This window comes from Micromys minutus (genome assembly GCF_963924665.1).
Source record: "Micromys minutus genome assembly, chromosome: 23".
NCBI lineage: Eukaryota > Metazoa > Chordata > Mammalia > Rodentia > Muridae > Micromys > Micromys minutus.
The window spans coordinates 49,827,403-49,844,946 of NC_137958.1; the positions used below are offsets into that span (position 1 = coordinate 49,827,403).

General features: G+C 39.8%; 1 protein-coding gene across 1 annotated transcript in view; it reads right to left on the reverse strand.

Annotated features, from left to right (window-relative positions):
• Positions 1 to 1,640: 1,640 nt before the first annotated feature.
• Positions 1,641 to 17,544, reverse strand: part of ZNF800 (zinc finger protein 800) — a gene marked incomplete at its 3' end in the record, with an annotated part of 45,534 nt that continues 29,630 nt past the window's right edge. The window contains exon 6 of the mRNA XM_080936542.1: positions 1,641 to 1,773. Coding sequence (XP_080792668.1) covers positions 1,641 to 1,773 — 133 coding nt within the window. The remainder of the gene's footprint in view (positions 1,774 to 17,544) is intronic.

Genomic DNA, 17,544 nt, shown 5'->3' on the forward strand with positions numbered 1-17,544 from the left:
ATCAGTGATGCCCCCCTGATTTCTAACTATAGAAATTGGCTAAATGGTGATGCCCTTTACTGCAACTGATTAAGTAAGAGGCAGGGGAGAATGGTGGTACAAAAGAGAGAAAGAGGGAAACCTGAAGTTATTCAAAAAGCAAGAGAGGGTGAGACCCACTGCACTAGAGAGGGGGCTTCTTTCACAGTCACAAAGTAGATCAGTTCCATGCATTGTAGCAGAAAGCTGAGGAGCTGTCTATAACTCTGATTTCTCAGGGAAATATAAAAACAGACGGGACATTCTGGAGAGATACATGCATAGAAACACTAGGTCTAGAAGTGGAGGACTTAGACAACCATAGGAAAACCACCAATTTAGGATTTGCAATAATGTGTTGGAAGTAGAACAGGTAGGTTGGTTTCGTGATTTTTCTTAAAGGGAATGGTCCGTGTTCCAGTCAAGCTATAGCAAGACAGAGGTTACTGCACCCAGGGATGGATTTTCTGCCAGGAAAATAACTTAGAGGAAACTGAGGTTTGAGAGTGCTCAGAGAATTGCATTTCGAGGCATGATAAGGTGTGGAGTCCGGGCTTGTCAAGGAAATATATCCAAGACAAGACCTGCTCAACAGTAGGAAAATGAGGTCAACGAACAAAAAACTCAGGATGGGAAGGTGGTGGTCAGAGTGGGATGTCTGCTGTGTTATTTCCGGTCCTGGCAGTAGACAGCAAGACAAAGGTCACTGTGCAGCAGTTGTGTTGAGGGGACACCTGAGAAAGACAAAAGAAAGCAAGAGGGGGAGGAAAGAGCCTCCTTGCCATAATGCAGGTCTGACATACCTGTGAAATGCAAGAGGGGCTACAGACTGAAGCCAGCAGTCCTAAGAAAACTTCAGCGAAGAGTCGAAGGGTCCCCACTGCAGAATAGTTCATTGAGGGACAATGTATGTCACCTGAATGGGCCATCACGGCTACTTTGGCTGTGTCCAGTCACTGGGAATAACTAACCCAAGAGAAGTCAGACCTCGATGTAAAGCCAGGAGCAGAGAGCCTGGGAAAACAAGAGGGGCTCAAACAGATATGGAAAGGCAAGTCCCTGTGACCACCAGCGAGGACATTCTGGAGAGGATCCAGTTTCTAAGGATGATAAGCTAAGGTCCTTGGAAACAAGGACTGATTCCACAGGGAGGAAGGGCTATTGGGGCTGAAGTTACAGAACGGGAAAGTCTAACGCTTGAGTTTAATTACAGATGTGCATGATACAACTCTGGGTTTGTTAACCACCTCAGAAAATCTGGACAATTAGAATCTTCTGGCAGATGGGGGTGTGAGGTGGAGCTTGACAGAACTTAAGAAAAAGAAGCTGGCTTTGAAGAATAACGGAAAGAATCTGAGTGGGAACACAGAGTCGTTACAAGAAACAAGGAGATCTTGTGCGGTGAGGTTTTCAAAGCCAGGATTTTGCAGGCGGTGCACGGAGCAAGGAGTGGCCCGGCGTCCCGAGGGGCAGGACAGGCTGCGGCAGCGGCCGCGGGGTCTGGCTGAGGAGCTCCGACCGGGGTGGGGGGCGACGCCGAGGCGGCCGTGGATGCGGGTCTGCAGACGACCTGGGCGCCGGAGGTACGGCGGTGCGCGCGGCCGCGGGAGCGCGCGAAGGCGTCACGGGGCGGCCGACCTGCCGAGGGCGCGCGCCGCGTGCTGGCGCTCCCTGGCGGCGGCGCGGAGCTTGGCGCGGCAGCTGGAGGCGGCCTGGCGCGTGGTGACGGCGCTGCGGGGCGACGGCTTCGCCAGGCTTCGGCCCGCACGGGCGCAGCGGACCCCAGGGAGGAAAGACAAAGACACGCCGGTTAGCAACGGGCGGGAACCGTGCAGCCCGGGGCCGAGGCGCCCCCCCCCCCCGCACCCACCAGGTAAAGCTGCGCCCTGGAGCCCTGGTACCCCGCGCACTCCGCAGCAGGCAGAGCTGCGGGTATCAAACCCAGCTAGCTGATAACCCCTGACCCATAAAGTCTGGTTTAAAATGTTCCCTTAAAGCGTAACTATGAATGCAAATAAAATTTCGAAGAGTGTTCAGTGCAACAAAATAGAAAATGGGGAAGGAGAAAGAAAAATTGGAAAATGTTCATCTCCAACCAGAAAGTATTTATCTTATACTGCAAACTAACTTGCTAATAAATGTTGTAAGATATAGTCTAACACTATGAAAAAGTAGTCAAGGAAAAATTCCATTTCACTGGCATTTGTACGGTGTAGGATATGTACTTCCGTATTCGGACAACACAAATTTATAAAACGATGGGGGAAAAAAATCACAACAGTGTGTTGTTACCTTTGGGCACTGCAGATAGTCTTTATTTTCATTTTATTTATAACTCTCAAATTTATAAATAAATGTATCTCACTATTAGAATAAAAAGTTAATGATTTTAAATTTTATCCCATTTAATGAATTTATAAAAACAAAGTGGTAGGCATAAAGAGATTTTAAGGAATGGGTCCTCTGAGACGGCTTTATATTTACTCTAAGCTCTGTATAAATCACAGTATTACAGAGTATTTTAACCCTTAAGCTTTTAACAGTGACTCAAAACCACTGTCTTTTGTAAAATTATACTTTATTTTATTTTATTCACTTCTACTTGAAGAAAAAAAAAAAGGTTTCTGGGCTTTTACAAAAGCTAATTTCAATTTGTAATTTTCAGACTTCCAGAACATGGTGCCATGTTTCTGGAACAAGCATTTAGTGAATGCCAGTGTTTCAGTTTCTGTAATGTTCCCTGTATCTGAAAGCATTCAAACTGAGAAAAAATAAAATAGTGTGTCAACTACTGACTAAACATTGGTCTTTCAGTTAAACTTTAAGTTAATACTCAGGGAACCTATTTTGCTAAATTATTCCAGAAATCTGCACATGAGATAATAACATAGACAAGTGCCAGGGCTTTGTTATTAGAGAGAAAATCCATGTAATATAAGTTCAAAAATATTTTAAACCTCAGTTGTCAGATTTTATTCAGTAAGAAGCAAATCAAAGATTAGGTGTTTGTGGGAATGTGCTTTGTTGCTTAAGCTGATAACATAAGTAATCATACCACCCTGAAAGTTTCCTGCCTTCTGAAGGTTCTGGATAGAATCATCATACCCAGAGGTACAACTTTAAAAAAATACTAAAATTTACAAAGAGACCAGATTCTAAGAAACCAAATGTTTGTTAATTTACTTCTTGAGCAAAATGGAGGGTGCAGAAGCTTTTGTTAAAAGCATTAATTATCTCTTAAAAAGTCTAACCATCACCAAGTGATTTCGAGTTACTTATTCTTTAATTTTTAAGGAGTATTTACTTTAAGTATGTATTCCAGGGCATGTGAAGGCTGAATAACAACTTATGGGAGTTGCTTCTCTCCTGCCACCATTGGGTTCCAAAGATTGAACTCAGGTTGTCAGGCTTGGTGGCAAGCATCTTTATCCACTGAGCCATCTTGCCAAGCCTGGTTTCAATTTTATATTTTGGAATGCACATTATGTCTTAGGGGCCTTTCTCAGACAGTAACAGCAAACAAATAAAAAACATAAGGTTCCTATCTCTGAGAAGGACCATCTAGAAAATTAGTTTCCCATTATTAGGATGAGTCAGAGCCCAAGGCTAACCCAAATCTCTGTCACTGCACATGGCTTTGCTTCTCAGTCTTCAAAAGAACCTTCTCATTTCCTGCCATTCCTCTGCTCAGATACATAAAAGCATCCCACTGTCTGCACACTAGATGAATAAATAGTTGTTAACCTTTGAGGAGAGCCAAAGACTAGTCTGAGACTCTGCCTAAAGACGTGGTCACCTTCCAGAAGCTTGTACAGACCACACTGGAAGCTTCCTGAATGTAAGCACGGAAGGACAAACTGTCACTCCCCTGCATTGCTACTTTTCATGAGTGGAAAACTGATGCTTCCTGGGGCGGGGGCAGGGGGTAACCTAGAATTTAGAAAGTTTTAACTACTCAGTAGTAACTCTTGATGAGATTTGATTTACAGTTCATTGGGCCAGTCTCCCTGAGGCAACAAGTCCATACAATGCTTTTGTCAGGTTAAGTTAGCCTGTATAATGGGACACCAAATTCCTCCAAGACTCATACCAAAATATATGCACATTATATCCTCTCCCATCAAGTTCAAATAAGCATGCTGCTAAGTCAAATTTTTTCTGAGTGGTACAAAAAAAACATATTCTCTCCTGGTTTTTGGCAACTCCTCTGGGAGAAACAGAGGCTGATATGCAAAGTACTAAGATCCAATAATGTGCGCAGTTCTTTGTAAACCGGAGCCCCACGCTATGTGCCCGATATCACAGGTGCACCATCCGCCTTCCCCTGCTGTTGGAACATTATGTAAGTGGGCGGGGAAGCTGGAGCAGAGGGAAGAGTGTCTGCAAATGCCCGACAGTCTGCCCACCCTGCGCAGGTCTGAAGAGGATTTATTTGCTGACACTAAACAGCATGGAAACAGGTAGAAGTTGCTAAACAAAAACAGCACCACTGCCTTTTTTTTTTCCCGAGGCATTTGAAAAACCTACATTAGTTTTCTTTCATGGACCATATTTTAGAAGGTTGAGCCAAAATATTTAACTCTAAATTCCTTTTCAAAAGAAAACAAACAAAAATAACTTTCCCATTCCAGTTCTTATTCTACACACACACACACACACACACACACACACACACACACACACACACACACTTTGATTGTTGGAGTCTGAAATGACCTACTCCTCTTCTGCTCTCTGCTTCTTAAGTCTCCCTCTGACACGGTTATCACTGACCTGTAGTTTTGCAAGCATTGGGGCAGTCTATAGTGACTTCGCCACCACTTCCTACTCTAACAAGCCCATCCTCCAGAAGGGTGGGGAGAACACTACAGCATTTGTTACTAACAGGGTGACTGACTGGCTGAGTCCTGAATCATCTTCTCTGTGTTCACATCCATACAGAAAGTTCTGGTTTGCCCATTGTGTATGTCACATCAGCAATGCCCCTGCTGCCTGCTGAACTGAGCAACATTCTGCCTTCTACTCTTAATGTTCAATCATAATCTCCCAGCACTATGGCCAACTCACTACAAGAACACACTGATACCATTTTAAAAATAACCTTCTACCATATAAGAGAGGATTCAAGCAAGGCTTGAAATGAAAATGAGACAGCTGGGAAAAGTCACCACTACAATCTACTCAAGTACAACCCAAAACCAAACACATGATGAAGCCAAGCATAACGTGAAGATCATGCATCCCAAAAAAATAAATATTACAGATGGGAGAAGCCAGGGAGTATAGTATTTGGATACAAGAAATTAAAATTTTAAAATAACAAGTATCTTAAATACAAAATGTTGTAAAGTAACGGAGAATAAAAATGATATTGCCCTAATTCAGATAGTCAGCATTAAGGATAAATTAAGGAAGCAAGTGAAAAGAGAAGAATGAAAATTATTCAACATGTGTGTATGTGTGTGTGTGTGACAAAATAGAACAGTTATCTATAAAAGAGGCCCAAAAGGCACTCTTCGATCCTGCAGGTAACAGGAGGTAGACCCAATGGTGCTTGGGACATTAGTGGTCACCATTCATTTGCATGGTCACAGGCACCAAGCTAAGTGTTCTGATATACATTACCTCAAGTTTTTTAATTAAAGTAAGGTTTGTAAAACTCTGGTTTTTAAAGCACTGTGCCCAGCTAGATAGTCTGTACCCACAAAAGCAATCAGGAAAACAAAAGTATTCAATGTGCATGGCCTGGTCTAATGGAAGGGATGCCCAACTACTAGTCATGTTCCTGTGAGAAAGATGTAGCTCTAGACTGCTTACACTGCCAAACATAACACAAACGTTTCCACCTATAATGACGTCCTGCTGACAAGATGTGCCAAGTGCAATGGTGCTGCAAAGCTTACTAGAGTAACCAATGTATTAGTTAACTGAGGCCCACTCCATGAGATGGAATCCATACCAACTGCTTGTGTAACCCCAAACCCAAGACTGCATAGCCCAGAAACCTAGGGTAAAATTAAAACAAAACAAAACCATGTAGCAATAAAGTGACTCCCAATGACACTCTGCTATACTCAGATCGGTGGCTTGCTCAGCCATCACAGAAATGTTTCTTCCTGCAAGAGGTGGAAGCAAGTGCAGAGACCCACAGAGAATGAGGCCTTGGAACACTCCCCACATGAGATGACTTTCAAATCCTCCTCAGGGCTCAGGGCACTATGTGGGGTGGAGAACTGAGTGTGTAAGAGCTGGTGGGGATGGAGGACACCAAGGGGAATAGGCCTAAGTCAACAGGATCCAAGCACATGCAAGCTCACAGACTTAAGGCAACATGCACAGGACCTACATGGGTCTGTATCAGATGGGGGTCCTAGAGCTGAAAGAAGTAGGCACATGCCTAGTTCAGAAAACCTCCAACTGATAATCATTTGCAAATTAAAATTTAGGTTTTTGCCAAGGTAGTCTCACTAGGAAAACTTTTTTTAAGGGTAGGCTGCATGCCCAACAGAAAACAAACTCAGAGGCATCCTTGAAGATTCCTTTTCTCAGTATTATGTCAGGGCTTTTCTTTTTCTTTTTTCTTTTTTTTTCTTTTTCTTTTTTTTTTTTTTTTTTTTTTTTTGGTTTACTTTTTTTTTTTCTCCTTTTTTACCCTACAGGTCTTTTGCACACATATGATGGCTTCCAGTTTTGTGTTTTATGGGACTCTTGAGTGTGCAGATGAGTGGATCTCTGCATCTGTATCTACTTTTTTTGTGCCTTATCTTGGGTTCTTTTCCTTGTTTATTTCTTCTGTCAGATTTCAGTGTATCTGTTTTTATCTTATATCTTGTTTTATTATTATCCCTAGTAAGCCTTTTTATTTTTCAATTAGAGACAGAAAGGGGGTGGCGATCTGGATAGAAGAGGAATTGGGAAGGAACTGTGAGAAGTACAGAGGAGAAACCATAATCAGAATATATTATATGAACAAAAAAATCTAATTTCAATAAAAACCAAAATATTTTTAAGGGAAAAAGAAAAGAAACTGATTGTAATTTGCTCTCCCAAACTTGCCTAATGGGGAAATGTACAGACTGAATATGAGAAGCCATTGTACCAGCTACTTCCCAGTGGCAGTGTGGCATTCACACACCTACTTGTGAGGCTAGAAGAGCCCAAACTTGTGAAGTCTGAGTTAGGATCCCCAGCAGCCATGGAAGACTGGAAACAAGAGATCCCTGGAGCTCACCAGCCAGCCCAGCCAGTGATGAACTCCAAACTGAGGGAGAAACCCACTAAAAGACAAAGTGGACAGCCATTTGGACAAACAGGCAGTGTCAACCTCCATCCTCTGCATAGGCACATCCACATAAACATATCCACCTGCAAATGCCATCCACACACACAGCTTAGTATTTATAGTACGGTTGCTTCTCGCTGGCCCTAGATTGACCATCTGCACATTACCACTTATACTTTTATAAAAATCTAAAAGAAAATCAATTCCTGAAAATTCCTGTCATTTCCTTCTTAGTTTTTTGTTCTGTACTGGGGACTGAACGGGGCATGACTTATGTTAAGCAAGCGCTGTACCACTAAGACACGTTCCCCAGCCTTCTGCCTTTTTTTTTTTTCTTTTTTTAAATAGAAAAGCAAATATTTCTATTTTTGGTAACTAGCAGTAATTGCTGCTGTATAAATTTCTCTAAATATTTTAACATCAGCATGATTCATTATAAAATAAATCAATGAACACGGCTTGTTTCTCTCTAAAAAAATATGTGAGTGGTAAACTATATTACACAGATTATTCCATATGATATACTGAGAATATGGGATTATTTTAAAATCTGTTCATTTGGGTTAACAAAAACCAATTGCCTAAATGATGCATAGATAGGAAGTTCCCGGATAAAAACACAAAAATACCTGGACTCTATAATAATTTTCTTATATATTATTGTAGAAGCTTTTAAAAGATATCAAAACTGTGAATGATGTGATACAATTTGCATTAGGGTAATGTATAAATGTATATGACTGCATATACATAAAACAGCGGAAGCCACTGCTAACTGCCTACCTCCAGGGAAGTCCAAAAAGAAGAAGGGATGTAGGGGAGAGAAAACTATCATCCACAACAGCACTTTCTTCAGTCTTCTTTTTCAGGTATACATGTTACCCAACAAAGCGATCCTTAGGAGACAGCTTTGTTCTGTTCTTCAGTGACCTGGGCAATCCATTTTTTTCCATTTTATAATGAAGTTACACTAAGTCTCTGCATCTCCATCTCCATTTCAACACAATTATGGCTCAACAGGTGTGTATAAAATGCCAGCTGGCAGAAGAAAACCATGAGCCTTACCAAAGTAAGCACAGCAGCTAACACCATGTAATTATTTACACTTCTGCCTGCAGTTCCATGAAGGCTGCTAGAACAGCAGAGTAATTAAGAATTGGGAAGGAAATTCAGGTTTCCAAGCTTGACAGTGTTTCTCTTCTTTCTATTCTGTATCAAGCACAATTCTGGTTAAGTGCACATCCAAACTATTGCTTCCAGTGCACATCCCAATAAATGAACAGATGTCAGATGGACATACAAAGAAGGCAGGCTTCTATAACAGTTTAAAAGTAAATCCTAAAATAAGAAAATGCTGAAATGAGCCCTTTGATTTTCATAGCCCAAGAATTTCCTAAAGCCATTTATAATCTTCTTTAAACGGAAGATAGTAGTAACAGAGAAAACAGCGAAAGGAGAAAAATGCACAGATAGTGCTTGGGGGAATAGTATATAAAGAAACCAAAGCTCAGCCGGTTCCTTGCAGGGCAAGGTAAATGGGAACAGGCTTAGTGACACTGATAACCGTATATGCCATTGTGTTAATCTGATTAATAGCCTTGGTCTTCAAGATTTGATTCACAAGAACAGAAAAATGAATGCAATATCACAAAGAATAAAAGTGAAAATGAGTAGAAAGGCAGATGTTGGAGGAAGGTGTCTCTGTAGGCTAGAACCACTAGGAACAGATTTACAGAGGACAGCCTCTGAAGTCTGTGTGCCAGCAAAAGGCTGTGACACCAAAGACAAAGTGATGAGATCAATTACAGGAATCTCTGGATTGGAGGGTGGCGATGGAAGAAGGTAGTTAGATGGTGAGTTCAGCTTATGGCTTGCTTCTACGTAGTAAGTTCATTATAAACGTTCAACCAAACTTTCTTTAGAGAATGATGCCTATAGGAATGATGTCATGCTGGTAATACATCCAAACCAACTGGCTGAAGAGGTGCTCAGTGGCTAAGGGCACTCGCTGCTCTTCCAGAGAGCAGCTCACAGCCACCTGCAACCCCAACTCCAGAAGATTCAGCACCATCTAACCTCTGAGGCTAGGTGCATGCATGTGTGCATATAAGCACATACACCTAAATACAAATAAACTATTTTTTCAAAGGGGCTGGGTGAGTGGGCCCAACTACAAGATCAGCACGCACCTAGATGCAACCTTTTTGTAGCCAGGGTCCTGGGAATGAGAAAAATTATAGTTACACAGAACATTTGGCAACCATCTCCAGTGTGTTCTTGCAGGTACCTCATATTATTTTCTGTCACAACCTTCATACTCAGAAATCAGCTTCACCCAAAAATCATAAAAACAGGAACTCAAGGTGCCAGTCTTCCATTAAAATTATGCACTGGGATTGCTGAATGAAATACAGTCTTGAGTTTTTAACTACATGAAAAGAGAAAGCCATCTAAATTAAAATAAGAGAAAATCTTCTATCTTTGTAATCTACTGATTAATCTTTGTAATCAACTTAAAAAGGTAAAGGAGCAATGTATAAACAAGTACAGACAAAATCCACAATACAAGGTGATGGTGCTCACTGTCAGAGGGACAAGAATTCCATTGAACAAGTGAAGTCTTCAAGTCAGAATACATCCTAAAACCCGACTCTACTGTTTTCTGTTAGTCACACACTTAAGTGTGCTATTGCACAATCATCTCCGAGTTCTTCACTGGAAAACTGCATGGCAGGACAGGATCAGTGTTTACAAAACTTAAAATAGATGTTTAAATCACTAGTAAAAGCTAATAGTTATAATACTGTTCTGTGATACAACAGTCTGCTTTGTGTTATTTGATGATAATATCAGGCCTTTATTCTAATATTTGGTGGATTATTCAAAGTTAAAATATAAAGGGAAACTATTTTCAAGGAATTTGAACAAAAAATTAAAAGCCCCACTCCATTCATCTATAGATCCTGTAAGAACAAAAGAATCTTCTTCTAATTCATGTCTGTCAGCATTCTATTGTTAACTTTCAGGTTCATGCCTTGTCCACAGAACTTTACTGAAATGACACATGGTCTCCTGGGAATTATTCCCTTTAAAAATCAGATTTTTAAAGACTGTCCCCCAAAGTAGACTTACACTTTCTGTATTGGATTGTGGGCTCAGTGATAAGGAGTGCTGACTTTGAAAAGCCGCCCAGTGAACCTTCCTAAGCACACCGTGGTATACAATAAACAAGTGTCTCCATATCTCAGGACATAAACATGCATCTGAACTCTGGTGATTATTCAGATCCAAAATCAGAGCAAGTTCTATTTCTAGGTTCTTCCTTCAGACAGGTAAAACTATGAAATAACAGTGAAGTTCAGAAGAATGTATATTCCAATGTTCTACATGTAAGAATTCATTAGCCCAAAAGACACAGCTCTGAAAAATAAAACTAACATACTTTAATCATTTGTTTGGCCTTTTATAGCATCTTTCTATAGAAGACGACATCAGTCTTCTCCCTCGGTTTCTATTTCAGCTAGACTGGCTGGCAGCTTCTGGAATCAGTCTAGCTATCTCCACGATACAGGGTTATAGGTACATCCAGCTACTCCTAGCTTTTTCTGCATGGGTGCTTAAGAATCAAATTTAGGTCTCTATGCCCTGCCCCTACTTTATTCTGCCTGACTTGAAACACAGGTCATTCCTGTCTGGTCAGAGGCATAGCAACTGTTCAAGAAGAATACCTACACTTCACAGCTATGGGATTCAACAAAAGAAATTCTTGTTCACTCTGAGAACACTAACAAATTGTTTTGTCCAAAAATAAATAAAAATTTATCTATAAAAGATAAGTCTTTTGGGGCTAGAGCAATGGCTCTGTGATTAAGAGCACTGATTGTTCTTCTAAAGTTCCGAGTTCAATTCCCAGCAACATGTTGGCACACAGCCATCTGTAACGGGATCTGATGCCCTCTTCTGGTGTGTCTGAGGATAGCTATCATGTACTCATATACATAAAACAAAGAAATAATTCTTAAAACAAAACAAAAACCCAAAAAGACAGAAAGAAATGCTTGGTCTTTTAAATTAAGTATCACAGATTTATCTTAAAGGCCCTCTTAGAAAGTAAAACACATCGATTAACTCACATTTCCTTATGCTATTACAATTCATGTACCCCTTCTGAGGTAATAACAAATGCACTGTTATATTAAGGAGAGACAAAGCCACAGATAACCTGTACAAGCCAGACACCATTTCTCAATGCACCACTGAAATAGAAACATAAAACCTAGGTATTACCCTAAACTACCAAATACACCAAATGAATGCAAGAAGTACTGATACACTGACCCTCTCATTCTATCTGGTGATTTCTTCAAAACCTGTGGCTTCCACATCTGCATCAATGCTAATAGTTTTTATGTGTATACCATGGGCAATCGTCCTGACCTCTAAACATGAATATTCTTCTCCTATTGAGTATTTCTACTTAGATGTGGAGTGAGCACCTCAAACTCAACACATCTAAAAGTTAATTCATTCACTCTCCTCAATTCCCTACCTTAGAGGATTCTGTCCAACTAGAATGCCTGAAACTGGGTATCATCCTGGTTCATTTCTTATCTCCACTATCCAGAAAATTCCACTCCTGAAACTCTAGTGGCAGCCTTCTCTCTAGTCTTATTGATAGTATGTAAATCCTGCCATTTACATGAATTTCAGCTCTGTCACTCTTACAGGCTGTTGTGGTGCCTAATTCATTTCCCACCATACACATCTTTTCACTCCATATATGTCTCCTCAGAGCTATGAGAAAACCCCATTTAAAATTCTTCAGTGATTACTCCTAATCTTGAAAATATAATTCAAAGTACTTACTGGGTCCATAATGTCTTAAATTTGGCCATTGTCTAATCTCAGATTCCTTCCCTTAATCTAATGTTTCTAGTCTCTGAATCTATCTGGTTGTTTTTTGTGCCTAACTCTTTCAAAACTCAAGGATAAACTTGGGAATTAGAAGTGGCTTGCCCAACCCTAGTGTGCCTTATGATCACACCTCTGTGTCCTTACTGTGCACTCCTCTCACAACAGAGGAAAGGAGCTACAGCAAACCTGTTTCCCAGCACCTGAGCCTCGCACACACACAGCTCAAATGTCTATAGAATGAATGATACAGAATGTATATGGATGAGTGGCACACAACAGCAAACGCTGTAGAATACGGATGCCATGAAAATATTTGGCTTTTGACAGCTGAACAAGTGCTATGTGGGAGGTTGGGGAACATTTAATCAAGACATATAACTATAATACCAGCATGTGAAAGATGGAGGCAGGTGGATGTGTGTTCAAGTCCTGCCTAAGCTACATAGTTAAGTTCCACACTGGTCTGAGCTATATAACAAGACCTTGTCTAAAAATCAACATAAAAGGCGTTTAATTCATTTATTACTGAAATAGTAACTTCTCCACTGTCATTGTAACCTTTCTTTCACCTTCTACTCATTAAAGTTTAAACAAAGTCTTAATCTCTAAAAGGGACATAAATACCAAACTTCAGACACAACTTGTCTCCCAAGTAATAAACTCTTTCTTTCATTAACACATGATGCAACAGTGTGATTCAGTCAGGAATCTGGGCTAATTGGACCCAGCAAACACCTGCTTGACTACATGCCTATGACACCACCCATGTACCAGCAGCAGGTAAACAACTCTTTGCAAGGCCCTTCAACCCCCACGTTACTGCAGTCATAATGGTAAACTTCCTCTCATGCATCACAGCCCAAAACTAGGTTTGGGGTTTGCTTCCAGGTCCTTTTGATATATTCAGTATAGAAGTAAGACAGTTTTACTGTCTTTAAATAACTAATTTATCTGTGCTGATAAGATTTAAAAGAACTGTTTCACTAGAGTTGATGACAGGAAGCTAAAGGATCTAAGGCTATGACACATGACAGGAAGGAAGTTCACAACATTTTAAAACATGTAACAGGTATACTGGTCCAAAAATCCAAAGTCTGAAACTTTCTGAATACCAATGACAACACAAATAGAAAATCCCAAACCTGACCTTGTATGGTGGCTCATAATCAAAGGCAACCACATTAAAGATACTAAGTAAATTACTTCAGGCTGTATGGAGAGTGTCTACAAAACAAAAATGAACTTCAGTTTTGATGTTAGATCCCATTGGGTATCCTATTAGTTTATATGTAAACATCCAAAATCCAAAACCATCCCAAATCTGAGATAATTCAGGTCTCAAGTATTTCAGACAAGACATAACTTGTCCATAGGGTTAGCTGCCACCACCAGAAACTACAGCATAGACAAGGGGAAAGCCCAGGCACTGGTTATCTTGTTATTCATAGGCAATTCAAATTCATATCCTGGCTAAACAACCACTTACAAACATAACCCAAGAATCTGGCCTTACATAGTTTCTTAAAAAAAAAAAAAAAAAAAAAAAAAAAAAAAAAAAAAACTCCTCTTGTACTTTGAAAGTAAAAATTTATGTATTCACAGTAACATATGAGAAATGGTGAATTGTGTCTTTATGTAAACTCTTTTACACTGGATGAAAAACTCTCTAAACTTTCTTGATGTCAACCAAGAAAGAAGGATGCCTGTCTCTAAAGTAATTCTCAGCATGTGGGTTGTGACCCCTGCTGGGTGGAGAGTAGGGTGGACCCTTTACAGAGGTCAGCTAAGACCACTGGAAAGGAGATATTTACATTACAGTTCATGGCTGTAGCAAAGTTGCAGCTAAAAAAAGAGCAGTGAAGACAATTTTATGGTTGAGGATCACTATTACAGGGTCACAGCAATAAGAAGATTGAGAACCTCTGTTCTAAAGAGATCCATCCATAGTGGCTCTTTGATGGAGCAAAATACTTTCTAAATAACAAGTTATCACTAGCACAGATCTGGAAACTTTAAAAAGCAACATGGTAATAACCATCCAAGAGGAAAACAGTATTCATACTACTCAATCAAAGTATGAAAAAATAATTTCACAGATTGTCATAAGAGCCATGTAATCCAAGTATGCAAATGTATTTAGAGTCTAAATTAAGTCATAAATAAAGATTAACAGTGCTTCTCTCGATAATAAAGAAATGCTATGAAATATTTCTAGAGAGTTTTAAAGAACACTAAACTGACAGACCCTGCTCAAAACTTATTTCCTGCACAAATACTATTTACTGGTTACATATTGTGTAGCAGATGCTGTACTGGGCACTGAAGACACAGGACAAATGGATATGCCCCCCCTTAAATGGTTTTCCTAGTTATGGTGACCCCACCATAAAAAAAAATCTGCTGTAACTGCTAAAAAGGAAAAAGTGTAAAGTGGGACTGATTTACTGGAGGGAAATCAGCGACTGCCTTGAAGACAGGGAAAGCAAGTCTTCAGAGAAGAGATGAGTGGACAATACAAGGGAAACTTCACATGAGTCTATAGTTCCATGTAGGAGTGTAGCTAAGGTTCCATCCGAGGTGGCCACCATGTAAGCACAAAATGGTTGGTTAGGACAGTTATCACCTTCACTATGCTGCTGCAGATATGACACAAGTGGTCTAAGTCAAGAGAGGACAGCGCTCAGGAAAGGAAGGGCAGAAATGAGATGGTAGGGGCTGAGAGAAGCGGGAGGCCAAGAGAAGAATGAGATGCTCATTTACAGACAGGAAGACAACAGGCAACTCTCATTTCTAAGGTGAATAATCAGGAAGAATATCTTTGTAAGAAAAATATAAAAACAAATAATGTTTTAAAGGGAAGATAATTCCAAACTTCTGTAATAATTAAGAAACATGATATGAGAATGCACAGCTCAAATGAAAGACATGAAAAAAGTCAACATTTAAACTCCTTGAAAGTGATACTATGTTCTTCAACTCCTAAAATGCCTGGCACTGTCCTCTTGACACAAAGTAGTGACTCAAGCATACTTAAAATAATAAAGGAGGAGCTGAAGAGAAGGCTCAGTGGTTAGGAGCACTTTTTGCTCTTCCAGAGGACCAGGTTTGATTCCCAGCACCCACATGGTACTTAAAAACAATCTGTAACTCCAGATTCTGGGGAGCCAACCACCTCTTCTGGCCTCTGAAGATGGCAGGCACACATATGATATACAGACATACCTGCAGAGAAAACATCCATATACATTTTATAAAAATAAACAACTCTAAAAAGAAGAATTTGTAAATAGGTAAAAGGCCATTTGATTTAGCCAATCAAGGGAATTCATGCATTCATTCGTTCACACCGATGCTTTCTGTATGTTCCAAGTTTCACTTACTCCATGATCCTGGAGGAACAAACATGGCTTGTAAAGGAGGTGCAACTTTTGAAAAGGTCACCATTCAGTCATTTTGTTTTTAAGGCTTAGAACTTGAGGGAAAGCTGCTGTCACCAGAAATAACAATCTAAATGGATTATCTCCTAAGATGCTAAATAAATAGAAAGTACACACACACTCAAAGTCTCTGCAAGGTATTTGACCTCAAGGGGTGCAGAATTGCTATACAGACACAACTATCCCAAGCTCCACCTTAAAAGCCATCTATCCCAAAAAGATTCCTGAAGAAAATGCACAGGAAAAATATCTGCAGACTGTTACCTGACAGAGTTTCCTCAGAAATTAGATTACCTGAATGAGACAAGATTGACTCTATAACTCTTTTAACTGAATCAAGATCCTGAGGGTAGAAAAGGGTCCACATTTCTTTCACTGTAGTATAGTGTGGGTTAATGTAATTGCTTGTTGCCGTCTTTGCAGAATAAGTGTAAAAGAAAAAATAAATGAATGAATGAATGAATGAATGAATGAATAAATAAATAAATTAATTAAATAAATAAATAAATAAATAAAAAGAGGCTCATTATTATATCAGAAAGGCTAGCACTAAAAACCAATGTCAAAGAGGGTATAAAGAGTTTCAGGTCAACAAAATGGCAGCCAACAGATTAGGAAAAGATCTTACCAATCCCACATCTGATAGAGGTCTAATATCCAAGGTATACAAAGAACTCAAGAAGTTAGACTCCAGAGAATCAAACAATCCTATTAAAAAATGGGGTACAGAGCTAAATAAAAAATTCTCAACTGAGGAATGTCAAATGGCTGAGAAGCATTTAAGGAAGTACTCAACATCCCTAGTCATCAGAGAAATGCAAATCAAAACAGCCCTGAGATTCCATTTCACACCAGTCAGAATGGCTAAGATCAAAAACTCAGATGACAGCAGACACTGGCAAGGATGCAGAGAAAGAGGAACACTCCTCCACTGTTGGTGGGGTTGTAAACTGGTACAACCACTCTAGAAATCAGTCTAGCAATTCCTCAGAAAACTGGACATAGTACTACCTGAAGACCCAGTTATTCCACTTCTGAGCATATACCCAGCGATGTTCCAACATACAATAAGGATACATGCACCACAATGTTCATAGCAGCCCAATTTATAATAGCCAGAAGCTGGAAAGAACCCAAATGTCCTTCAGTAGATGAATGGATACAAAAATTGTGGTATATTTATACAATGGAGTACTACTCAGCTATCAGAAACAATGACTTTATGAAATTCCTAGGAAAATAGATGTATCTAGAGAATATCATCCTGAGTGAGGTAACCCAGTCACAGAAAAGCAGACATAATATGCAGTCACTGATAATTGGATACTAACCCCAGAAAGCTCTGAATACCCCAGAAACAACTCGCAGGCCATAAGAAACTCAAGAATAACAAAGGCCAAATGGTGAAAGCCTCAGTCCTCTTAGGAAAAAAAAAAATAAGTGTATAGCACCCTCTCAGAGTGTGGTACACCTGGACCTTAAATCACCAATAATCCAAGAGCTAGGAATATAGCCTTGTGGCAATTTTTGGTATTCAAAGAGCATTATGTTTCATCTATACACACCAAAAAAACTCTGACTGTTTCCATGTTACATTCTATTCTACATGTACTTTATGCTTATGGTAACTAGTGGGATTTCAATGCATGCTATCAAACCTCTAAAAGAATTGCCAAAATGCTTTTCAAAATCTGTACATGTATCTCGCTTCTTTAAATAAAGTTGTAAGGGAAAAAAAAGAGTTTCGGGTCCTGTAATACTCTTTAAGTTCTCATCCACCTACTTTTTCAACAGTTTTTAACTACTACCATGTCCCAACTATGTGTGAAACATGGAAGTCAACATCTCCCTCACATAAATCCTTTCAGTGGGAAGACACACATTAAGCAAATC